We start from the raw sequence: 27,494 nt of genomic DNA on the forward strand, positions 1-27,494 counted from the left end.
TAGGCTGCTTTATTACCTATATAATAAATCAATCCAAACTACAAAAAAATATATGTGATGATTACCTAACTCTTATAATAACTGATGTGACAAAGTAAACATGTCTTGCCCCTATTTTGAAGATCTATAACTCTATTAGAATTCAACATTCTTTCAGAAACGATTGGAAGAATATTGTCCAGAACATAAGAGCTCAATTTTAAAAATTTAGATTAATTTGTCAAAGACATTAAAAATGTGACAAAATTAACTTTCCCTGCCCCAATGCAACAGTATCAAGATAGTGTGTTAAAATTGGCATAGGATGCTTTATTTCAGGTATATTAAAGTATTAATCGATCCAAACTACGAAAAATATCTTTTAATCTGATGACGATTACCTAACTCTTATAATAACTGATGTGACAAAGTAAACATGTCTTGCCCCTATTTTGAAGAACTATACCTCTATTAGAATACTATGTCACTTTATCATCAACAAAATTTCGATAAACTAGTTATTTTGCCAGCAAGGAGCTAACAGAGTTATAATAATTTTTTGTGACGAAATAACCCTATTTTTGACCATGTAGCGGTAGTTTAATTGTGACACTGTTAACATATTACCACCTGATAATGATTTATGTGACTGGTGCATGGTACTATCAGTGTTGTTTGATCCATAGTACGTAATATAAGGGGTTTAAGCTGGTATATCATTATTTGTTCAATTTCACATATGTTCAGATATCATCAAAATTATGTGACAAAGTAAACTTGGTTGTGCCTTCTGTGTTTTAATTCCTTACGACTATATGATATAATAACAATTCCCAGCACTTCCAGGCTATCAAATAAACTTACACTACTCAGCATTGCTTATCAGGGTGCCCTAAACATTCATCACATATTTTCTTTAATGTGTGACAGAGTAAACCTGAATGCACCATCTAACGAAAAAAGTCGTCAAATATGTAGGTAATGGTCATATGTACCCATCCAATCAACTGGACACTAAAAAATTTGGTCAAAAACGGCAGCAAGGGGTCCATATTTACTCCGTCACATGTTTATAGTGTGACAATGTAACCATTTCCGTGCGGGCCGTATTTAAGCGATATCTTATCACCTGATTAAGATATCGTTATGTGACAAAGTTAGCCTAGAGGATGAGACGATTATCCTAACCATCAAGGGTTTAAGTAATTTCATAGTGTGACAAATTCAACTACACTGTGCCTTTTAATAGGGTCACTTGTATTTACCAATATCCTCAAACTCAAATGAACGTGTCCATATATTATTTTAAGCCCCATTTTTGGAAAGGAAATGACCGGGGTATATCGGGGTTTGCAGTAAATCGAGGTACGGTTAATCGGGTTTTACTGTATAAACAGTCCAGGAGTATTCCGAATCAAAGTACATAATATAATAGTTATTTTCGCCGTTATTTTATGCCATACTTCGATAGACAAAAGTGAGTTTTTGAAAAAAAAAGAACTCGAAATTGAGAGGTAACCTGTTCGTGCGTGGAATTTACAGGACTGGGATAAAATATTTATAATGTTTGCAGAATTACATACAACAAGAATTTGATTTTTGTTCGCAGAATTACAAAATAATAATCAAGAAATTAGAACACTTACTTTAATCAAATTCATAATGATTTGATTACTTTTAATACTATTATTAATACTATATATTATTTGATGCTGAACATTGGGACATGGCTATATATCTTTAAATAATATCTTCACTCGAGTATGTTCAGAAAAAGCTACAGATTAAAATTTATCAGTTTTATCATGAGACCAAAAACACGCCACGATTTCAACTAAATCAGCTGTCCTCACTGATTGGTCTATTTCCATATAATTCCTTATCATAACTCATCTTTAGAATAAATATAAGTTCACAGAAAAGCAAACAAAAACCAATCTTTTTCCGTACCAAAAAACCTCAATTTACATTTAATTGGCTTGAATTAAAAGCGAGATTTGTGTTATCTTGGTATTATCTTGAAAACTAACCGTTTGTTAAAGGGCCAATCGTTGTCCGTGATAAGATAGAATGGCGTGAGAACATCGCATTATCACCGACCTTAGCTGTATAAAGCAGAGAAGTTAGAACTTGGTTTAAACTTGATTTTTATCAATTATGAAAAACTGCAACAGATAAAAAAGCCCGCCTAAATTACATCAACTCAGCGACTAATGCAAAACCTGAGCGAAAATAAAGATTTGACAGTTGCACGAAACACACAATAATTGTAAAGTAACAAACCAAAAAAAAGAAGCTCAAATTAACATTAAGACTAATGATTTGCAGGTCAAATTAACGTCAAATGATAACCCAACCCGCAAATTAACGTTAATATCAATAATTTGCATTTTAAATTAACGTTAAGATTAATAATCTGTGCAGTGCAGATCTCAAGTGAGCTGGAACACATCATACCTGTCGGTGTCTGTATTAAAGTAGAGACACACATCAAGTGTAAACAAATAACTGTAAACTAACAATGCAAACAAGTTTCACGTGGGTTGTCACGTGGTCTCCTTAGTAACATACAAAGGGTCACGTGGTCTCTTTGGAAACCAACATGGGATCACGTGTCACATATAATAGCAGGAGCTGAGTGCCAGACAATTATAAATATTATGCTGCAAGTCTCAGTTGTGTTTGGAGACAATGTCAATGGGCACTTTTGTTTTTCTCACGGGTGAAAACTCCGGGAAATTAATATAAAACAAGGAAAAGAGAAAAGCGTGTTCGTTAATGCAATCAAGGCAAGTGGTCAGAAATCTTTATATCTTTGATCTTTCAAGGGCAAAAAGGCAGCGGTGGAAATAATGTGATTTAGGGTTCTTCAAAAAGTCCTTTTGAGTTCCTGACGACGGCCGGACGGCGGATAAAGTTGTAAAATAGGGCGAGGTGAAGATTCATAAAACTGTATAAATGTTTCTTGCATACAGACAAAATTTTGCGGCGTGCAAAAACTTCTGCAAAAATGTGCCCAAATATAAATATTTTCATATTTCCCGCTTCGATCTTTGAAAATCAGACACAGGACCGTAATTTCATGTGGAGGTGGGTTCGGACTGCACCCTGAAGAATTTGCAACATTCTTCCGATACGTAATAACCTAAATCTCTAAATGTGTTCATGATATAACATATTACCGGTAAATAACCATTATAATGGATGTCATTCTAATTGCCCGATGCCCAAATGCATCTCTACAATATCCCAGCGACACCCTGACACGCAACCAAACTCTGCTCCTGGCCCCTAACGCTTCCTAAGTCATATCTTACAAACTGCAACGAAGGTCGGCTTTGACTCTCTTGACGGACCGACAATAACAATCACCAAACGCAATCGCGGGCTCGTGTTAACAAGACAAACTAAAAACAAGCAAGCATATATTCTGACCTTAAAACTCATAGAATTAGAACTAACAAAGAACAGAGTGAAAAGCCTAAACGAAGATAACGGAAGGGAAAGAGGTTTGCAATGCACTGACCCTCCGTACACTTTGCGGCCTATTTTAAGCAGCTCTTTTTAGATACCCCCTATCAAGCTGGATTACCATATACGGTAACGCCAGGGTACAATCGTGAGGTGCAATCTTAGGTAATCAGTTACGATGGGCACTTGCTTGATACTTTGTCACCCACTCTGTGTGGGTTCTAAGTCAAATTAATTCCCTCCGCAAGACGTTCCAGTCGCTGCTGCATTTCAGCTGCACCACCATATAAGACTTGCACAGTGCCTTTCTAAACTGATTGGCTTTCAAATGCTTACGTATGCTAACTGGCCAGGTTTAATGCTAAATGCTAGCAGTTTATTATTAGAATTATCAGAATTTTTACCCTTTTTTGCGCAGGCATGGAATAGAATTACTATAAATGAAGATATGAATATAGTCATATGACATGGTTTCGTACGTAGTGACCCCGCATTTGCAGCCTATAACTGTCTAATATGCATTTAATAATTGTCATATCCAGGTTCGATCGTCTCAAATGTGATTCTGAGAAATCAAGAGGTAGTCATGATTTAAAGAAGTCCAATCGAACACTGCTCTAACTCTGATCACACTTTCTAAAGAAGTTAAGAATGCTATTATTCCGCGGTAAAAATCTTTGCAATGTGAAAAACGGATGAAGCATTAAATCATGCTAGTCTCGGAGTTGTTAGGGTAACTAGGTCATAATACTCGGATCTTCATTCTCCAATCGTTTTTATTCGCAGGTACTACGAAACTGACTAGTCAAAGGTCTGGATTGTAGTCACATGACTTAAACTAACCAATCAGAGAGCTACATTGACCCGGAGGTAAAAAGCCCTGCGCTGAATCAATTAAGCGTGAACACTGTACATGACATTCATACCGAAAAATTGTGTTCGATGTCGAGCCGCTGACTTTGACAAAGTCAGACGAAATTCAGCACGGCCAATGGAGTAATGGCTGATGGGTTTTATGGGCTCAAATGGCTTCTTTGATTTTTGGCGGGAAGTTGCTGACGTCTTATTCTCCCTGCACGAGCCATTGTTTGGTTAAATTACAATAACCAGTAATCTTTTAGTCTGATTTTGGACTGAAATTCAAATATTTTACAATCGTGTAAATTAATATTAATAAATAAATTCTAGAACTCACGAACTCGAATTGAGCCAATCGTGCGTGACATTATCGAACTGCTCGAGACACATTACTCCTTTAATGTTAAAATTGAATATCCCAATGCAAAGTTGAATGCTTGAATGCTTTTTATGTCTAAAAACCCGAAAACCATTCAAAGACACCTGCTTATACAGAAGACCACTCTTTCTACCTTAGATAACAGTTTAATAATAAAAAGAAAATATACACCTTTTGAGCTATTAAAATTATCGAACTGTGGAATTATTATTTATTAAACAGCTTCTTTGTTCGGTCTGTGGTTAGTGCAGCCTGCAGATGCAAGATTTGTGTGGCAAAATATAGCGTATAAATCATTGTTACAATATTTAAATATTGAAAAGTTTAAAAGCATGTTAAATCTAATTGGAAAGAATTTTTTACGTGCAGTGTAAATGTGTGAAAAATCCTAACAAACCTTATATTAAGTGTTATTTTAAGTTTTTTAATGTGGTTTACGAGATTTGGAGAGACGAGATTTGGAGAATCCTTTTGAAAACGTTCGCAGAAAGAAATTAAAAAGGAGACTTTTTAAGAAAAGTAATGTAGTAAAACGAAAAAATAGAAGAACTGCAAAAAAGAACTGCAACACAACTGGAAACTGTAATGAAACGAAGTGAAGGTCAAGATTGCTTTGCTGTCAATCCAAATAAGCTGAAAACATGTCATCGCATGAAGATAAAAATAACTTAAACTTCACTAGACTTCATTTTCTAACACTTGCCACCCGGCCTGACTGAGATGAGATCTTAAGACCTACCAATGGACCTTGTCGTCCAAGACTTATAGTCATAACCCACGTAAGAGTGATAGTTTCACGTCCAGCAGTTTAGAGATTACGTGTTTGTGACATAACTTCACTTTAAACTAATTTCAATCACTTCAATATGGATAGCTTCATACTAGTACAGCGTTGCTTGTACCATCTGAGGCCCCTTAAAATGTTCCACTTTTAGTGGTTGCAAAATGCGTTTAACTTTAATTGACTATTAATTATAACGTTTATGCTGCTAAATTTAGATAAATATATAAATTCTGACTCCTTCCGTCGTAGTAGCAATCTGTTTTGATCAGTGAAGTGGTTTTTACTGCTCCTTATAAGGTCAAAACACAAAAGGTCTTTAGGAATTTTTAAAGTTTTTGTGTTGCTGCCAGGGAGATTCGTCAAAAAAATATCGGAACCGTCCCTGAAGGCTCGAACTGAATGATTGCAAATCTATTAAACATCAATCTCCTATTTCTCTACATGAAGTAAAACCTTACAGTTTTTACAACCATTATCATAAATCTACCTCTTATAGACATAGTGGGTTCTTCAGAAAATGTCTTAAAATGTGCTTTTTGATAGGTTCCTTCCTGCTCAATCTCACCGACAGGTCCAAATAACGAGGCTATTAGTAAACAGGTTTGTCTGCAGAAAGGAAGCTTAGTCGATAGTACAAGACAGTAGAAATAATTCACCAATATGCTGTTACTGTTAGAAAGCGAACGTAGCTTAGGTTTATTATGACAGGGAGCGGTTACAGTGAGTATATACGACCATAAAAAGACATTATTAACATCTAACTGATATCACACAAGGTTGGAGAGTCCATTAAAATAGGCAGGGAGTATTGCTGGTCTGCAAATACTGAATTTGGTACCCTACGTAACGTCTGAGGAGACGTCCGCAGTCCATTAGGAAAACAAGAATTTTGCCGCGGTAGCAAAAAAGAACTTGACCTACCACTAGTACTGCTGGGAGGGCAACGATAAACGTCTTGCAGTTTATGGAAGTGGAAGAATGATCGACTCCTATAACTCTATAAATAGTGAATAGAAGTTTCTTCCCCTCCAGCATTAATCACGCTTGTAATCTGCATCGTAAATAAACAACAGTAAAAGAGAAATTGGCCACTTGAACAAGGTATGTGATTGTGTTATCAAGGCAGTCCAGAATATCTCACAGCATTAGATCACTTTTCCACATAACTAAAAACCTCCCCACCATGTCTCTCAATCCAGAGTTACCACGCGAAAAAGGAATGAGGTAGTTTTGATAAGCAGATCCTTTCAATAAAGTGCTAACTCTATTACCCTGACCCCTGTGCCAGTGCGTCAGTCATTATAACCAGTAAAGATACGAGCTCCCTCTTCTGTGGAAGGTGGTGGACAGGGCAGGACCCAGTGTCTGAGCAGAGTTACCACCACACTCTCCACCAATTCTCATGCACACACCGAGCTAGCAGTGGCCGGCAGTTAAACTCGTGATTAAGGGCCGAGTAACGAAAAGGGGAGGAAGTATTAGTAAGTTATAAAGTTACGAATCATCCCTCTCATTCAAGGTATGTTCATGCCAAAATATGCGGGGCTGATGTAATTTCGCCTAATTTGAGAAATTCGGGAGAATCCTACCGAGTAAAATCTAAAATAAGCCGATTGATTTTTATTGAAATGCTGCAGAATTTAGAGAAAACGGGAGGATGATGAGGTAATCAAAGTAATTTAAGTTGAAATCATTGAGGTAGCTACTATTGATGGTGATACCTACTCAACCTCACTAATGATAATAATTTACCATAATTCTGGGCCTATTCCCCAGAAAACGACGTAATAATATGGGAAAAAAGAAAGAGAACGGCTAGCCAAGAATTTTATCAAGATGTCGAATCAGGGGTACAGATAAAGGTGGCAGTCATGATTGTAACACTTCTGTAAGATCTGTCATTCCACCCATTACATCATTATAATGCTCTGTCCCAATATACACCTTGATTCGGTATCTCAGCATGATCAAATCGATGATCAGTTAATTATGATTGTATGGTATTCCGTTAAGAATGCAAGGCATGCATCCCTCGACGTTTCAGGCCCTGTCATACATCAATGCCGTCCCAGATTTGGGGGAAAATGGCAAATTATGGCGATATCTAATTCTACATTTTTTACTCACAACCCCAGTGGCACGGAACTTAAATAATCAGAGCGCCGGAATGATTGGACTCCAGGAAACAGAGAGGCTGGATCACCCGAACTTTGTGCCAAGAATTCGGGGCCCAGGTTATCAGCATTTACCCGCTCTCATGCGAGAGCTCTTGTAATACAGACTGAGCGAGGATCTCTCTCTCTCTCTCTCTCTCTCTCTCTCTCTCTCTGGGAGACCATTAAGTGTGTGGGCAGCGAAACGACGCAGTTGCAGGTACACAAGCAGGTGACCATATTCGGTGCTGTGACCGTTACTTTACGTTTCTATTTTGGAGCCGGGAGAAATGGATTTGTGTTTTGACCTTATAAGGAGCAGTAAAAACTACTTCACTGACCAAAGCAGGTTACTAATTACTACTACGACGTAAGCGAGTCAGAATTTATAGATTTCTCTAAATTTAGCAGCATAAACGTTATAATTAATAGTCAATTAAAGTTAAACGCACTCTGCAACCACTAAAAGTGGAACATTTTAAGGGGGCTCAGATGGTACAAGCAACGCTGTACTATGAAGCTATCCATATTGAAGTGATCGAAATTAGTTTAAAGCTTTAAAGTGAAGTTATGTCACAAACACGTAATCTCTAAACTGCTGGACGTGAAACTATTACTCTTACGTGGGTTATGACTATAAGTCTTGAGGACAAGGTCCATTGGTAGGTCTTAAGATCTCATCTCAGTCAGGCCTGGTGGTAAGTGTCAGAAAGTGAGATCTAATGACAGCTTTCGATATCCTGCTGTCTAATATCGAGAATAAAAAGCAAAAGATGGAGAGTAAAATGCAGCCCTTGCACTATATTGAAGGGTGCGATTATAAAATGACCACTTTTGGCGTATTCTATCCTTACAGGTACATTTGCTTCTAGTGTGCTAGTCACCGGGGCACAAGGTTCTGGAGTAATTGATCCTAGAGACCAGGGCACATGGTTAACGGGTTGGAAAACAGATAGGTCAATCAAGTTAAGATGTACTCCTATTGTAACATTTCAAACTAATCCGAATAACTTGAATACAGATAGAGCCTAGAGGCTTAACTGGTGGCGGCAGATCGGTCTTGTAGTGGCAGCATAATGGAAGCATAGTGGAAGCATAGTGGCAGCATAATGCCAGCATAATGCCAGCATAGTGGAAGCATAGTGGCAGCATAATGGCAGCATAATGGCAGCATAATGGCGTTGGTTGTTCAACATTTAAAAAAGCCCTTTTAAGGCAGATAGTATCGTAAAAATCTATAGAAGCAATTAAAGAAGCTGGGCAGTATCCACGAACGGTTGTCCGTGGACAGTGGGCAGCATCCTTCCCCGAACGCTGCAAGTGGACAGGCCACTTATACGAATTGAACTTATGCTCGGTAACAGATTGCAGCTACAACTGCAGTAAGCTACAACTGCAGTAAGCCACAACTGCAGTAGATGCCACCTGATTTTATAACCTGTCCAGGAAAAACTCGATGCTTTTTGTAAGCTGCCAAGTTTTAAACCGGTGTTAAGAGGTCGAGTTATTTATTAAGGAAGTATTTAGTACTGACGGTATCTGACGAGGGCTACGCGCAGTACGCAATCAAGCTATTTCCTTGACGTCACGCACATCATTCTCTCACGGCAGTTTCTGTTCACCTGCCACGTCAGAAGATCTCTTCAAAAAGTGTGCCTAATTTGACAGAGCTGTCCGGGATATCTCTCCTCGACTTATATAACTGTGTGCACGTGCTGGTACACGCGCAGGTACACGTGCACTTGCCAACGCACACGGGGAGACGACAACCAGACCTTGACAGTGTTATGAACTCTATACATAACTCTCTCGCTAGCACAGTTTAAGTAACGTGTAGCTACGCGCTGGCTCGTTAACCCATTATCTACGATCATTAAGTGATATATTACGGCCGAACTGGTAGGTGATTATGTCCTTGTGCATTCTCATGAAGTGATGGTCTGGTTTATACCGAGCAAAAATACGGCATGTTTGAGAAGTGTGGTGTAGATTGATCATGAATAGTTACGGTTTATCTGAACCATAAGTAATTTATCTAAACCTTTATAACTTGAAGGAAGTGGGCTTAGGGTTTTACAGAAGTGTTTATGGATTTTAAAGTTTGGGGAACATGATAAATACATTATAATAATAGTCGTTACGTAGCAAAACGTGTACGTGCGGTCAGAAAATCAGTAGAGAAATACATTTAAAAATTAAGAGGTGATAATATTATAGTCTCCATAAATTCCCCTGGCACGGAAATTTACAGATAAAAGTTACTGGCTCAATGACAGTGTGCCTCGCGGAAGCCAAGTGAAAACTAACCGAGTGAAACTCACCAAAAGTTAGAAACTCACCAAGTAAAAACTAAATCGATTATTGTACTTATTAAAGTATTGATTAACCAAAAAACTCACCCAAACGTTTCGACGCCATTCCCCTCAGCACTGCATCTGAAAATAAAGAACCGATAACAGCGTCGAAACAGATAAGAAAAAGAGCAATATCCAACAAACATGTTTAATAACAACTTAACAAACAGTACAACACGTATCGAGGGGTTATTTACTTTGCGAGCTGTCAGGCCAAAGGAACACAGGTTCCATCTACCTTGTCACACAACTATCCCCTCCTTCCGAACAAAGTTAAGTAATGATTTTTATTGGACAGTACTCCAATGTAAACTATTTGAAAGCGAAAATGATACTATCTCTCTCTCTCCCTCTCTCACTCCCTCTCTCTCTCTCTCTCTCTCTCTCTCTCACTCACTCACTCACTCTCTCACCCCTCTCTCTCTCACTCCCTCTAGGTTTCTGCCAAAGTAGAGAGTGTTTATTCCATTCATGGGCAACTTGAACTGGCATACGGTGTGCTTTTAACACTTACCAGACCGAGCCTGCATCTCTCTACACACACTGCCAGTCTTTATAGGATCCTTCTCTAAAAGATATAATATACTGTGCTGTCATTAAGTGGGGAGGCTATTGAGAGAGTGAGGTTTGCTTTGTTTTTGATGGATTGGAAGGGAGGGGGTGCAGTGGTGGCTGCGGCTGCACACTGTTATTTTGGTGGATTCGTTTGTAGGGCAATGGTCACTGCTCAGGTATATTCAGGTATATATTGGGTTGAGTAAGTAATGATTGTTGCGGCTGGAAATGTATATATTTTACGTGTGAATGAGAGTAATGTGTGCAGCTATTTTGATACCATCTTGTAAATAGTAACGGTTGCTGTCTTGGCTTTACGTATCATAACAAAACTAATGTGTCGACTATGCATTCCATGTTTTAAGGAAGGTGTTTTAAAAGTTTAAAACGTTGTTTTTGCTCATTGTGTGCGGCCGGAATCAATAATTTGGCGCTTATGAATCAAATTTGTATTGATGATAGCAATTATTTGGTGATGACAGTAATTTATAATTGGTGAGAAGCGTTGTACCAAAAAGCAAAAGTCATAAGCAATAAACAGGTATAGTCCTATAAACTTGATTCGGCAAGTCATTGCTCTAAACTGCTTGAAATGTGTTATTTCCGGCAGTTTACTTCAAAGAATAATTAGCATAAAGTTGGCTAATCTTGAAATTTTATTGAGTTATTTGTGGAAGGAATTAGGAACACTCCAATTTACGCAAACATGACGCAAAAATAAATTGCACAGTTCTTCATAAAATGGAGAGTCAAATTATACCAAGTTTATTTCTATAATGACACCTTGCGATAATGCTACATGCAGCTAAATCTTTCGTGGAAAATGGACAATATACATTTTAATACTCAACTTGCAGTTCGTGCCTCTAGCCACTCACTTACATTTCTAACTACCGTCTGTGGCAACAGCTCTTCGCAAGGTAATTTAAGTGATTTAAACGAACCTTTTAAATGCAAATGGTTGGTTCAGGCCGGTAGTTTGGGGGATAAAATTTAGTTTCAATAATATGTAGTTCTAACTCTTAAACCTTTCAAGTTACAATTGGCCATAACTTTGTTACTAACTCGCACAAAAACATCTTCAATTTTTCTCACAATCGAAGTAACATCAAAAAGTCATCAAAATAGTTTCTCTGTTGGAAATACCAAGACCACACCCTCAAAAGCCCCACAGTTCTCCATTACCAATACTTTACTAACAAGGCTCAATAATTAGACATTATCTCCGGATCAGATAAACTCCGGATCAGCTGACTATTTAAGTATAAGAACAAGGGTCTCCACCTTCAACAACAACCAGTTACTTTCTTACAATTAACCATATAGTTCCCTCATAATCGGTACTTACAACAAAGCTAGTTATATCTCTGGCATTTCACAATAAGGCGTGGTGTACATAATAAGGAGTAACTACACCTGAACTATTATTAACTCAGACAAAAAATATCCCAAAAGTCTGGCATCCGCATTTCACTTCAAATTTATCCCAGTTGTTTTTCTTCCGGGATAACCAAGACACCACCTTTCACAACTATTTAGTTTCTATAACAATGTTAGTTATTATATATATAATCCTTAACAATAACACTTGAGTAGCAGTAGTCTATTAGCTCACCCTAAATACACCCCAAAAACGGTTTCAGTTTTGCAAATAATAAGAACCACACGGGGTCCGGACTCTACGGCGTAAGACTCTACGGCGTGAGACTCTACGGCGGGTTAGGGTTAGGGGTTAGGGTTTGGGATATGGTTACCGGTTAGGGTAAGGGTAAGGGTAAGGGTAAGATTAAGGGTAAGGGTAAGGGTAAGGGTAAGGGTAAGGGTAAGGGTAAGGGTAAGGGTAAGGGTAAGGGTAAGGGTAAGGGTAAGGGTAAGGGTAAGGGTAAGGGTAAGGGTAAGGGTAAGGGTAAGGGTAAGGGTTAGAGTTAGGGTTAGGGTTAGGGTTAGAATTAGGGTTAGGGTTAGGGTTAGGGTTAGGGTTAGAATTAGCCATTAGGGTTAGGGTTAGGGTTAGAGTCTCACGCCGTAGAGTCTTACGCCGTAGAGTCCCGGACCCAACCACACAGCTCCCCAATTACCACAAACAAGAAGACATTCAAGTAGCGATCATAGTTACTACTTATTTATTTATTTATTTATATCCTTAGCGATACGAATCTCGAGCTGTAGCAACAGTAAACCTGGACTACTGGCCTAGCTCGAGCTGGTATACCCTGAATACAATGTAGTTAAAATGAACACTGCTCAATAATTCATACGTATCTTGTACGTTACAATTGTGATAAACTTCATATATAATCCTCCCCGCTCCATTGACAGTAGCCACATACAGTCCCCTTACATAACCAGTGATCCCAGTTACTATACCCAACAATGCGACCCACAATTAGTAGCTACCTACTCTCAAGTAGCGGCAGCAGTAGTGACCCACAATTAGTAGCTACCTACTCTCAAGTAGCGGCAGCAGTAGTGACCCACAATTAGTAGCTACCTACTCTCAAGTAGCGGCAGCAGTAGTGACCCACAATTAGTAGCTACCTACTCTCAAGTAGCGGCAGCAGTAGTGACCCACAATTAGTAGCTACCTACTCTCAAGTAGTGACCCACAATTAGTAGCTACCTACTCTCAAGTAGCGGCAGCAGTAGTGACCCACAATTAGTAGCTACCTACTCTCAAGTAGCGGCAGCAGTAGTGACCCACAATTAGTAGCTACCTACTCTCAAGTAGCGGCAGCAGTAGTGACCCACAATTAGTAGCTACCTACTCTCAAGTAGCGGCAGCAGTAGTGAACCACAATTAGTAGCTACCTACTCTCAAGTAGCGGCAGCAGTAGTGACCCACAATTAGTAGCTACCTACTCTCAAGTAGCGGCAGCAGTAGTGACCCACAATTAGTAGCTACCTACTCTCAAGTAGCGGCAGCAGTAGTGACCCACAATTAGTAGCTACCTACTCTCAAGTAGCGGCAGCAGTAGTGACCCACAATTAGTAGCTACCTACTCTCAAGTAGCGGCAGCAGTAGTGACCCACAATTAGTAGCTACCTACTCTCAAGTAGCGGCAGCAGTAGTGACCCACAATTAGTAGCTACCTACTCTCAAGTAGCGGCAGCAGTAGTGACCCACAATTAGTAGCTACCTACTCTCAAGTAGCGGCAGCAGTAGTGACCCACAATTAGTAGCTACCTACTCTCAAGTAGCGGCAGCAGTAGTGACCCACAATTAGTAGCTACCTACTCTCAAGTAGCGGCAGCAGTAGTGACCCACAATTAGTAGCTACCTACTCTCAAGTAGCGGCAGCAGTAGTGACCCACAATTAGTAGCTACCTACTCTCAAGTAGCGGCAGCAGTAGTGACCCACAATTAGTAGCTACCTACTCTCAAGTAGCGGCAGCAGTAGTGACCCACAATTAGTAGCTACCTACTCTCAAGTAGCGGCAGCAGTAGTGACCCACAATTAGTAGCTACCTACTCTCAAGTAGCGGCAGCAGTAGTGACCCACAATTAGTAGCTACCTACTCTCAAGTAGCGGCAGCAGTAGTGACCCACAATTAGTAGCTACCTACTCTCAAGTAGCGGCAGCAGTAGTGACCCACAATTAGTAGCTACCTACTCTCAAGTAGCGGCAGCAGTAGTGACCCACAATTAGTAGCTACCTACTCTCAAGTAGCGGCAGCAGTAGTGACCCACAATTAGTAGCTACCTACTCTCAAGTAGCGGCAGCAGTAGTGACCCACAATTAGTAGCTACCTACTCTCAAGTAGCGGCAGCAGTAGTGACCCACAATTAGTAGCTACCTACTCTCAAGTAGCGGCAGCAGTAGTGACCCACAATTAGTAGCTACCTACTCTCAAGTAGCGGCAGCAGTAGTGACCCACAATTAGTAGCTACCTACTCTCAAGTAGCGGCAGCAGTAGTGACCCACAATTAGTAGCTACCTACTCTCAAGTAGCGGCAGCAGTAGTGACCCACAATTAGTAGCTACCTACTCTCAAGTAGCGGCAGCAGTAGTGACCCACAATTAGTAGCTACCTACTCTCAAGTAGCGGCAGCAGTAGTGACCCACAATTAGTAGCTACCTACTCTCAAGTAGCGGCAGCAGTAGTGACCCACAATTAGTAGCTACCTACTCTCAAGTAGCGGCAGCAGTAGTGACCCACAATTAGTAGCTACCTACTCTCAAGTAGCGGCAGCAGTAGTAGACCGACTACCTGGACTACTAGTAGCTCTCTCGGCTCTAGCTGGTATAACCGGAAGTAATTAGAGACACATCACCCCAATTAGCTACTGGGCAGGAGATGCAGACAGCACACTATACTGTACAACAATAGCCTGAGACAATGCGGGTATTTTACTGAGGGCAGGGTACTGCACTGGAGTTCCCCGGATCGGGTGATCCGGAGTGGCTAATCCGGAGTACTAGCTGAATGCTGATCCCGGAGTAGCTGATCCGGACCGGATTGTAAGGAAAGGAACGACCGAATTCCGGATGTTTGCGCATCTGGCGTATGTACTTTGTAGACCGTTTTGTTTCAATTTGTGCAGGGGAAACTGAGTTACAATTTTCTAGTCATTACTCGCAGCTGGTAGTAGAAACGCACACTACTAGATGGTCTGATGTTTGATTTGCGAATATGCCGTATACTCGTATAAAACAAGCTCGTTAGTTCACGGAGAAATTCTGGGGATTCTGCTGCCTTCATTAGAGAGCAGTTGTGAGAGAGTTTACATGGATGATGAGATAATAGGTACTGTTAGTGTGGATTTATACGGTAAATACGATGTAGGAACAAAAACTGAGGAAAGACTTATGATCATTAGTTCATGTTACGGAAGTTATCTGACTTTATTTATGACTCCATCATGTAAACTGGTGGTAATTAAGTAAAAGGTGCTCTGAAGTCTCATCGTGGATTCATACTGGAATACAATGTAGAAACGAACGTTAGAGTGAAGACAGATGTTCAACATTTCCATACAACAGGTTCTTTATCTCATTCTAAAGGTGCCTTAAGAGAGACTAGGTGTAAGTGACGTCAGGACTCAGCTCGGACTAACGATCAACTTATGAGTCACAGATGTGGTCCATGTAGACCGCCGCTTCTTTTCTATCAACCAGATATACAGAGAGACCCAACTGAGCTAGATAGCTAGAGAATTTAACTCGGCACTTTTGCAAGAGTTGTTGTAGGGATAGTGTTTTAGGTCAAAGGAGGCCACAAAAATTCTTAAGACTTGTCAATCGACAAATAATAATGATACAGAATAATTACAAACTCAGTACGGTACATCAAACAAACTGTATTTTCTTCTGAGAAAACTATTTGCCGAATGAATTCGTGAGCCTATTTTCAAAATATATTTGACTCTGTCCGAAATGCTTAGAAATCTTGGAGCCTTGTTTTGTCCTAACCTCTGACTGCAACGAAGGGTTTGCAACAAATGTAAGCTTGGTGAAGAAAAATATCTTGTAGCATCTAAAACGTGTTGCTGTAATATTGTATATTTTATTAAGTTTTATAACATGTGCAGTAGAAGTTTTAGTAGGTATTAATTTGCATTATTATATCATAACATAGCACTATTTACCTTATATCAGGCGGTCAGTTTACCGTGTGAAGTCTCAATATTTTCATACAATTATTGTATAAACTATGTTTTTGAATAGATAAAAACGTAAAAAATGTATATATAAAGCGAGACGATATATATGTGTTTATTCGTACCATTTTACTGACACCACGGCATCAACTTTAACACGACTTTCCGCGGAAACCGTAAAAGATAAAAAACTTAAACTTTTTTGGCTGGGTCAGATGCCTTAATGGCCTTCAAATCAGCATGAAAGAATAAAAAATTGGCCAATGAATAAGAATTTTAGTGCCAAAAATTTGGACCCCCAAGTGGTGTAAAAAACGCGAATTAAATAGGTAATAATTATTTTAGTCTCTTGAGTCTTGACACCATTTTAGGGTTAGACGGGTTCCTGCTAGTAGTATATACTAATAACTAACCAACATGAAATAATTCGAGCAGTGAACCACAAAAACCGTTTTCAGTTTTGTTTTACGAACGCTTCCAGACAAAAATCTACCACTGTAATATATTGAGACTATCAGTCTTGCAGAATACAAATTACAAGTACAGTATCACAGTATGACTTTCTTAAGGCCACAGGGGGGGGTCCGAGGTCGAAAAAAAGTTTTTTGCCAGTTGGCAGACCACGTACTATCTGACGCTTGCACACCACCCTTAGCCCCCCAGAGCGACTAGTTTGTCGTAAAATAGAGGTTAACTATTGCCTTTTTAATCAGTTAACCTCACAAATAACCAGTTCTTAACATTTTGTTGCTCTCATCACAAGTTAAACTTATCAATGGGTATCAATTGGCCATCCAATGTGAACAGAACTATTATATGTCCTTTAATTGTTGGAAAATTGAGGTTAACATATTTTCTCAGAATCATGGTCTTTTGACTCTCCTGAACAATTTATTTACCACCTCAAAAACCTATCTTCTTCTAGAGCTTTTATCCATTTCACCTCAAATTTGGAACTTATGTTCCTGACATAAATTTAAAAGTTTGTTATGTAACGATTGTTGTAATTTTGCTCCTAACTCTTTTTATGAGGTTAACCATTTTAAATTTTGTAAATTTTGTAATTCTCACTCATGGTTAACCTCATATCTCAGCTTTGGAGCAAAATATCATAAATCGTTACATAACAAAAACTCAAAATACCTTTAAGAACATTGTTGCCAAGTTACAAGGTTCTAAGTCATAAACTAAAAAAGAAGATAGATTTTGAACACAATTGCATTTAAAGTTTTCATTTACAATAGAATTACAGGTAAACCTCAAAATTTAACGCGCGATATCTTCAAATAGGAAACTTTGTTTTCGGTAAGGACAAAAGCATTTGAAAATTTAGATCGAGCTCTACAAAATATCTCAAAATCTCAAAATTGACCTCGGACCCCCCCCTGTGGCCTTAACGACGCACTTATCATAAACAAAACCCACTTATTGATCGGTGACATGTCTTTTAAAACTGTTAAATCAGTAAATACGTTTCCAACTTTAAAGATATCACTTAGCATTTAGCAGTCAGAAGCTCATATCACTTAGTACTTACATGAAGATCTTTCCAAACGCCCAGTTTGCCTTTCACGTTCAGTCGAAGTCTACAACGACGGTCGTGATTGAATATATACTACGACGGATAAAACTAAAATATGGAGAAAACGAGTTAGAAAGAAGAGATTACGAAATGATCTCATTCTAAACGAATTTTAGCATGAACCGGTTTTAAACCTAGCTTTCTTATCACGAATGATTACCCGTAATTTATACGATTTAGACATTTCCTATTTACTTATTTGAATTCAGCGTATAATTAGGTTAGACCCCGGCTAAATATTATGAGATTCTGAATATATGGGCACTGATTTAGTACCAAAAATGTTAATGACACCCTTGTGGAACACGGTAGATGGAGATTTTATTATGAAAGGTCTCGAACAAGATCAAATTTCAATATATTAGATTGAAAATTTTACTTGATTCACAATTTCAAGTTTCGACGAATAAAATTACATGTTCTATAAGTTAACTTAATAAATAACAGACTTATTTCATTACGAAGTTGCCAACACCACGTACTGGATTGAAAATTTTACTTGATTCACAATTTCAAATTTCAACGACTAAACTATCATGTTCTATAAGTAAAACTTAATTAATAAAATACTTATTTCATTACGACGTTGCCAGCGTCACGGACTAGTTAAGAAGTCAATTGATTTCAATGTGGCAGCTTGTGCGAAATCTCGTAACATCTTGGAGGCATACTCAACGCTATCAAGCAAAGTCATAGCTCGCAAATCATGACCGTTCTGATCATATCCTTAAAATGTTACTAGCATCATGTGCACATCGCACGCTTTGATGCATTAAGAAATACATATTTAACAAAAGGTAAAGCAGCATTTTCATTAAAGGTACGTGCTACTGAAGGGGTGCCGTACACGCAAATTAAATGTATCCTTCAAGTCGCTATTTTAAATATAACGGCGAATTCTTAATACAATGGAAAATTCCTCGAGGCGCAACTTACACTGCTGCAAGATGAACTTGTAAGAAAATGAGCTTTTCTCGTGTTGCAATGTCTCATGTTGTAATGTCTCGAAGAGTCTCGAAATGTGAGCCTGTATTTTTTGCAAAACTTATGGCAAATTGGGAACTCGCAGATGACGTTTGGATCATATCCTTATAAGATTTGTATCATGTGCATTGTGCATTAAAAGAGTTTGCATGGCACGTACTATACATACTATGTCACGCATTGTTTGATACATTAACTGATACATAAAACAAAAGCCTCCTATTACAATTTAGCAGCTCTTCACAAAACATTTATAATCGAGATTTAAAATATTCTCAAACTTTTGTCTTTTTAGTTTGATACTCAAGATAAGAGATAATCAGCCAAGCACCGACGACATAATCACATAACTCATCCAGGAACTTCTGGAACAGCTTATCTGGTTACATGGAAACAAATTTATCTGATGGGTCAGTGAACATATTATCTTATCAGATGTGAACTTTACTCATAATATTTGAATGGCCACCACTACCGAATATCAGGTGATAAGAATCAAGCATCAGTTAGTTATCATATAACCTATTGTAAAACTTATCTTGAAAGTTTTCTGATAATACACCAGGAAACGTCTGATAATTGATAAGAATATACCGGAAAAGATATCTGATAAGATATGAAACAAAAAAGTATCCAATAAGATATTATCTCATCAGTCATGTTTAAATCCTGATTAGAAATCACGATAAAATATCAGGATAATATATATCAGGGGATTATATATAATATATTATATATATCAGGGGATTGATCGTAAGCTTACCAACTCGTTATCTTCGTACAACTCTCCGACTACCCATGCGATGGAACGACAACAAATAATCGAAATTGATCAGCTGCAACCAGAAACGCCTTCACAAGCCCTTCCAAAAAATCCGGTTAGTACCGAAAACAACCCAAGATTCTTACTCGCAAACAAAAACTCTCACAAACAATAAATGACAAGGTAAACAAACCGTTAAGCGCACGCAACAACTGCCGGCAGAGAAATAAATGGTATATATAAAACTAGTGCTGTACACACAGTAAACGTCCTGAAATAGCGCGCACGGCGGCAGGATATATATACGGCCGGTCACGTGATCCAGCCACAACTTCAAGAGTAGACCATAATTAGCTGCGTTGCAACATGCACTGCGAGGTCTACGGACTGGCAGGGTGGATATTAATAGAGCGCATCCGCCAATGCAGGCTACAATAATAGCAGACACAACAGGGTATTTTTAGGTGGCAGCAGCAGCTACAGCTAACAAGACATATCTACAAATACTGCAGACAAGGAGGACAATTTGTAGTGAAAGCAAGGATCATTTCAGAAAGTGGGGTGGAATTATCCTGGCATGAATTCAATGATGACTGGAGTGGTGGCGGGCGGGAGGATGATGACTGCATGGGAAAGGAAAGCTACCGGCTCACGTTTCTGAGCTAATTCACTTGCTGCACGCCGGCTGTATGACAACCACAGTCGATAACAATCGGTTCCTGTAACTCCAAAATGATGCCAATTTGCAGCTCATAACGCGAGGATGGTGCTCCGCCACAGAAATGCTCATAAATCGTAGGTCATACACTACTGCTCGATGATAATGCTAATACATCATATGGAGTGCTACGGTATGGAGGATTCGAGAGAAGTAATAAGACTTCAGCCGATGTGCTTTATTCTGCGGTTTTAAAACTTTCCGGTGGTAATGGCTTCACTTTACAGATTAGAGGCTGCTTTAACAGCTTGCAAACAGCTCTGTTCAGCTTTATAGCCAGAGCCATCAAACGGTATAAATAAACAGTTGTACAGAGAACTAGGCGTATGAGATGAGTGCGACAATGTTATTTTACATGTCGCTCTAATTGACTAGTTTAAAGATCTTAGGTAAAAACGAGGGAGGAAAAATAGTGAACAGTCAAAACTGTTCACAGCTGTGCAATAATATCTCTCTCCGTAGAGCCATTTTTCTCCCTCTTTTGGTTGCGCTACATTAGAAAAAGCGTGTTACATATTATCTCGTTTAGAGACCACCTTGGAAAGCTATTTCCACTCTCTCCAAATCTGCAAATCTGCTTAATTTAGATTGTAGTGAAGTCCAGTACGGAACGCGGTGACTAAATTTATCGTTAATCTCTCTCTCCGGATATGCTACTTCGGTTGGGTAAATTTATCTCATTCTGGATTTTAATTACTAAACGATTAATTAGCAGGGAAGATGTTAGTTCCACAGAATCCACAATTTTTAGCATCTGCACTCTGCAGAATATTGGAAGACTTGTTCTATATTAAATTATCAGCGTATAAATAAACTGCACGATGCACAACACAGCCGCAAAAGCAATTTCAGCGGAACTCAAATTGCATAAAACCACATCGGAAGTCGCTTATCGTTAATGAACCATGCAGAGAAAGCGGAGATGATCATTAAGATCCACAGACTGGAAAACAGAACTAAAGAGATAACTTAAGGAGACACATAATTGGAAAAGCTCGAGTCTGCACTCATGAGTTCTCTCTCTCTCTCTCTCTCTTGAGTCTAAGTTGGTGGTGGTGAGTTTGGGGAGGGAGGATTTACAGATTTAATCATCATTGTTAACAGCTTATCGGTTAAGCTGGCCTAGCCCTAATCGAATTGTACCCCTAATCACCCCATGGGAAATAAATGTGGAGGATATCCCTTCTTGATGGTGCACTCAGCACTCAGCAGTGTGTACTTGCAGAGTTACAGATATTAGCAGACATGTCTGATTGCACTACAAATATGGTGAAAGCCAAAACAATTTATATATTGGTATTGCTGCAACCAGCAGTACAGTATTCATTTTCCCAAGCTATCCGAAAATTAGTAAATCGTTACAAATTACAGGGAATATTTGGAACAAAATTCGCAATTACTAATTACTATACAGCTGTTCCATAATGGAAGGTATGGTTAATTGTTTTACGTCAACTTTGCCCTTCAATAACATCTGTTGTTTTCGACAGATTGCAAATATTTTGGGATCAGTCCAAAAGAAGCTGCACTGAACTTGTTAAAGGGCTTCTCGCCAGCTAGCTTTTACAACTTTAAATATCTCGGAGGTTATTTATGGACCTTTTCTTCTCTGCTACTGTTTACAATGGAACACGATGTAATGTTTTCATCCCCGAATTTAAGACACTTAAAATTTGATCAGGGATATTTTGATATATTAAAATAAAGGGATCTAAACTGCGTCCAATAAAATGTAACAAAATCGTCAGGGTCTTCAGTTGAACCCCAGTACGTGTGCATGGGGGAGAAATCTAAATATTATCATAACGAGACAAAGTAAATTATAAGTATTCATCACATATTATGTACTTTAAACAATTAGTAAACCAGGAAATGTAGAATCACGAACTGCCAGGTCTAATGCGAACCCGTTATTCTCCAATCTATATTGTAGTTCCGGGTCCCGCATTTCAAAGGGCCGATACCCCAAAATCTCCAAAACAGTCAACAACCATCATTGTGATCATAAACCAGGATAGAAATTTATGAAGTTCATCATAGTTGTAACCAGGTACAGGGTGGTAAAATGCCATTTTCCTGAAAATATCCGGCCGTTTCAACTTATATTTTCTAACCAATCAGGTTGAAACCGTACAAAATGTTCATCATAATTGTTAACTTTGCATAACCTGCCCATTGTGCGAGTTTTGAGTACTTTTTTCACTTCGAGACGTCTCCAAATTCCAAATCTCGATGTTGGCGAGCCTGTATAATATATATATATTTATATATATTATATATGCTAGCTGCTAAATATGTTTGTACATTACATAGCATAGGATATTATGTTACATATCCAGCAACTACTTTTAGTAGCAGCTACTAGATTCTGTACAACTCAATTTATAATTTCGACTCAGCTTGCGATCAAGGAGTGATATAATATGATATATATGATATAATATATATTAATACATCCAATATTATATTATGATCATAATATTGTATTAGTTTACAAGCATTTGAATGTATATCATTATCAAGGCTTACTTCTTACCTTGCCCTTACTGGACTTTTACTGGTTCAATAATCACTACTGTAGATTTCTTTACCTCCACGTTTCTTGAAGTTGAGCCTGACTTCAAAATTCATGTCTATCGAAAATCAAATTATTACTATTTTTATTTTCCTTGGAATACTTTCGGATGCCAAACCAATGAATCTAGCATCAAATAATGATAAGAAGATCAAAATATGTTTCCCTCCACCCTACAGCACAAAATAGTGGGAATAATAATAAATATAGAGAATAGCAGTGTCCCCCTATAATATACTTTGACGACGCTATGACGTTTCGTAGGGACAGCGACTAATTGGATCGCAGTTCGTGTGGGAGGAATGGTTGATTTCGGAAGGTTCAAAATTCAAATGTAGGACCATATTCGGTCAGAAAAACAATATTGATCGCTGCCGAGTTTAAATTACCAGCGTGGTAGTGTCGGACACAACCGGGGGGTGATGTTTACTGCAGCCCACACAACCGGGGGTGATGTTTACTGCAGCCCACACAAACTATGTGCTCGAGATGTTGCTGTTTCTGGGGAGAAATCAGAGCAAATATTTAGTAATAACGCAATTCCAAGCTGCAACAAATGTGCCGCAATATAACTCACACCACCAGGGATCGGAATAATCTCATAGTGCCCCCACTATCAATGATAATAGCTTCCAATATGTCCAGCTTCTCTTTTCTGTAACACTATTAACATATTTACTGCGCTCTAACGCTCCACAATTTGTTTACCTCTCTCAACATGAGAGATCTGTAGAGCGAGAGAGAGCGCTGCTCCAGGGCCCCGGATCAGCGCTCTCTCTCGCTCTAGAGATCATCCGCACACCAGCAACTCCCAGCTACAGACATGTATGAATAATAAAATGACGTCAATAGAGCACCTGTATAACTCGTCACATCGCGACCTCCTATTGGCTGGAGCTGGTCACGTGGGCCTCTAATCGAGCCTTGATTGGACCGGAGGCGGAGCAATGTGTAATTAAAGCAACGTTGGCACATATGGTATAATAGCGCTGCAAAAGTTAGATGTGCAGCAGCTTACGCGTACAGAGTGAGAGAGAGAGAGAGAGAGAGAGAGAGAGAAAGAGAGAGAGAGAGAGAGAGAGAGAGAGAGAGAGAGAGAGAGAGAGAGAGAGAGAGAGAGAGAGAGAGAGAGAGAGAGAGAGAGAGAGAGAGAGAGAGAGAGAGAGAGAGAGAGAGAGAGAGAGAGAGAGAGAGAGAGAGAGAGAGAGAGAGAGAGAGAGAGAGAGAGAGAGAGAGAGAGAGAGAGAGAGAGAGAGAGAGAGAGAGAGAGAGAGAGAGAGAGAGAGAGAGAGAGAGAGAGAGAGAGAGAGAGAGAGAGAGAGAGAGAGAGAGAGAGAGAGAGAGAGAGAGAGAGTGCGAGAGAGAGTGAGAGAGAGAGAGAGAGAGAGAGTGTGAGAGAGAGAGAGAGAGAGAGAGAGAGAGAGAGAGAGAGAGAGAGAGAGAGAGAGAGAGAGAGGGGGAGTGCCGTGTTTTGCGGAGGTAGAGCTCTGGTATATTGGTCATGTGGGGTGGTCACAATATTGTGACTCAATGTTATAACGTGACTAGAGGAGATTTGGTTTGATATGACCAAGCAGCGGCCTGCACCCGAGTCTTGCATCGCAAGTTGGCAATTTCTCGACATTTTTTGCATAGTTTTGCAGCCATTCCACAAATCGTTCAACTTGTATGCCAGTAAAAGTCTGGAGAGGCACAACAGTATGCAGCGAACACTCGCCTGACAGAGTACAGATTGGCTCTTTCTTTGGTAATGTTCATCCGTACAGGCTGATGTTCTCATGACACAAATATTTTAGTAAGCTATGCATTGCCGTTCTTACGAGTATGGTGCACCATATAAATTAAGCTTATTACTAAAATGCAGCTACTAAAGTACTAAGGTAGGTACTGACTAGATCTTGTTGAAAACTTGGTACCCACATTCCGAGAATAAAATGGTGGTATTTTTGACAACTTGGGAGATCACTAGCATTTTCGACATCCACATTTTTAGATTTTCAAATGTATAATAGCGAAGAAGGTGAAACGTAAAAATGGCTGAAAGTTTCGTCATCCTCGAGATTTTTCCCATCAGAATTTCTAATCAGAATGACGGACATGGCTAAACATCTCACCACCTCACCACTCTTTGACATTTCTCAAATTTATGGCGAAAGATTACACCCTAACTCATTCTTAGCTAGTGATCAGTTATATAGACTAATGTTCCATAATATGGGCTGCAAACGAATATTTTTTGTAAGCTAAGCATGTTCTTGTAAAAAAGGTTAAAAGGAGCCCAAGCCCCAAATGGTTTATGACCTGTCCATCACAAAAAGCCATAATTATAATTTATTCCTCGACCTCAACAAACACCTTAAACAACTCATAGTGGCAGAAATATATTTAATAAGGAAGTCCCTTGTACCAACTAAAAAACGACCGTGGGTTATGATGCGGAGGTGATGCAAGCTTGTTTTGAAGCGTTACAACAGAGGTTTTGAGGTTTGATCGGTCGGCACTACAAGTAAATTGGCTAATAGCTGTCACGTGTTAAATCTGTACCACCCTTCAACTATTGCTAACCGTTATCATGTTCTCCATGTTAAATGAGCCATTTTAATGGTCACAAGGGCGGCACATGATTGATATACTACTCCTGTATTTAGCAATAGAATGATACATAGCTACTTGAATTGCTTTATCAACCGCAATTGTATTTGTTCTGTTGAATACAATTTTATGTTGTAAGATGTAATGTAATAACGCTAGCAGTAAATGTCATGTATTAATCTCATACAGTAACTGAAAATTAAACTTAGATGACAAAAATTGTGAATTTGTATGGTCAGTCGACGGTACATGTACATTTTTAATTTAACTCACATACAATTTGCAAACCATCAAAATATCTTTTTGCCAGATCTTTATATCTGTAAGCCCTTTTATGAGATAATTGTTGAGGAATCTTGCGACTTGGAATAACTTAGGAGATTGCCAAAAGAAAATAGCAATCTGTATATTGAGTAGAATCCGAGTTCATTAAATAACTCATAGAAAAACGTACAGGCAAACGTAAAGACAAAAGTACAGGCAAATGTACAGACCAACGTACAGGCAAATGTACAGACCAACGTACAGACAGACGAACAGACAGACGTACAGACATACGGACAAGTAAAAAGACTTACCAGATCTTTGAGAAGATCCATCACGTGTACCAGGCTCGTCTGTAAGAACTATCGGTTGGTTTTTGCTACCAAAGCCACCCGCCTCAGACCTTCTCAGCTGAAAACATAAGACAACGTATAACGAGAGTATTTATAGTTCAGAATCTGAAAAGTAAGCATTTAAATTACATTTAGTTTTTTAAAGCGATTGATGGCTTTTACAATAGATGTATAGGTAATTTATAGATTTACAGGTAGATTATATGCACTATACAGGTAGATTATAATATGAACTATATTATTTATTGAATTTTGTGGTCAAGATAATGTTTATTAAGAAATTAAAATTGGTATTTTATAATATAAATTAATTACACCAACCTCATGTGATCATTTAGGATGCTTATTGGTTTTACAAGCAGGACTAGTTTTATCAATATTATGCTTCCTTAATCCTTAGTGTAAAACAAAGCTAAGTATATTTAAACATATTTGTGCGTAAAAAAACTACCGTTTCTAAACAGCAGCATGGCTCACTTATACTTAAAATAGATTCACCGTCTAGAAAGAACGACCTCATTTAGCGTAAGTTTTGACCTAACTACACATTAACTTGTTTTGAAACATTTAAATAATGAGGTATTTACTATCTAGATGGATAATGTACATTATCATTCATTAATTTGTTCTCGCAGAAACATAATTTATTAAATCTTATGCTGTATTATATTACGTCCAAATCGTAAATTGCTCCTTTTAAATCGAGACATTGCAGTTTAAAGTGGCCATGGATATCAACCAAATGGATAGCTATTAGTATAGCTAACGCGAACGGCCATGCTATTTTTACGTCCATCATATCGCAAACATAATCTTATATAGCTGAATAGTTGAACATATCGAGACGCTACCGTTTAACGTGATGTATTTTAACCAAACTTGAATTTCATGAGCTATTTTAACGTACATCATTAATATTAAAAATAAACGTTTGAATAGTTTAATAGTTAAATAGTTTGATAAGCGTACCTCCATGGCGGGTGATAGCTCGTAAAAGTTAAAGACCCTAGGCGAGATGAGAGGTCTCTTGTCGGAGTAAGCCCTGGACGAGTGTGGTCTCTGATCGGCGTAGGTGACCCGTGGAGACCTAGGAGGAAGAGGCGGAGGAGGAGGAGGAGCTGTGTCTTGTCTCATAGGAGATACTTGAGACAGGGAGACTGAGGGAGGGGAGAGGGCGGCGCTTCCTGTTTCATCACCTGGACGGGAGGGAGTATCACTAACGTTTTATATAATATAATAATACCTCAGTGTAAGTTAATATCGCTATATAAATATATCACTATCGTGCGTGTTTTATGGGTAGTTTGATACAGACTACCCATAGTAATAACTAATAAAGTTTTGATTTGTTCACTAAGTTAAGCCATCACGAGCGGCATATAGGTTCAAAATAGGAGTTATTATCATCATATCATAACCATAGTTTAATACTAATGTCAATATCACGCATATTGATTTTCTGTTCTGACTTATTAGTAAGGGGAAAAGTGGTCGATTTAAGGGTTCCGTTGGATTTGAATGTTCACAAGGG

General features: G+C 38.7%; 1 protein-coding gene across 4 annotated transcripts in view; it reads right to left on the minus strand.

Moving 5' to 3' along the window:
- LOC134818375 (uncharacterized) overlaps window positions 1-27,494 on the minus strand; it is an 81,875-nt gene that overhangs the window by 49,368 nt on the left and 5,013 nt on the right. For 2 of the 4 annotated variants that reach the window (XM_063827892.1, XM_063827891.1), the window contains exons 3-5: window positions 26,933-27,159; window positions 25,925-26,021; window positions 10,024-10,059 (exon numbers count right to left, since the gene is read on the minus strand). In XM_063827892.1, coding sequence (XP_063683962.1) covers window positions 10,024-10,059; window positions 25,925-26,021; window positions 26,933-27,159 — 360 coding nt within the window. Of the gene's footprint in view, window positions 1-2,009; window positions 2,081-10,023; window positions 10,060-19,461; window positions 19,523-25,924; window positions 26,022-26,932; window positions 27,160-27,494 lie in introns of those variants that run through there. The other 2 variants (XM_063827895.1, XM_063827894.1) reach the window with 2 other exon arrangements.

This window comes from Bolinopsis microptera, chromosome 7, assembly GCF_026151205.1.
Source record: "Bolinopsis microptera isolate Bmic1 chromosome 7, MBARI_Bmic_1.0, whole genome shotgun sequence".
Taxonomy (NCBI): domain Eukaryota; kingdom Metazoa; phylum Ctenophora; class Tentaculata; order Lobata; family Bolinopsidae; genus Bolinopsis; species Bolinopsis microptera.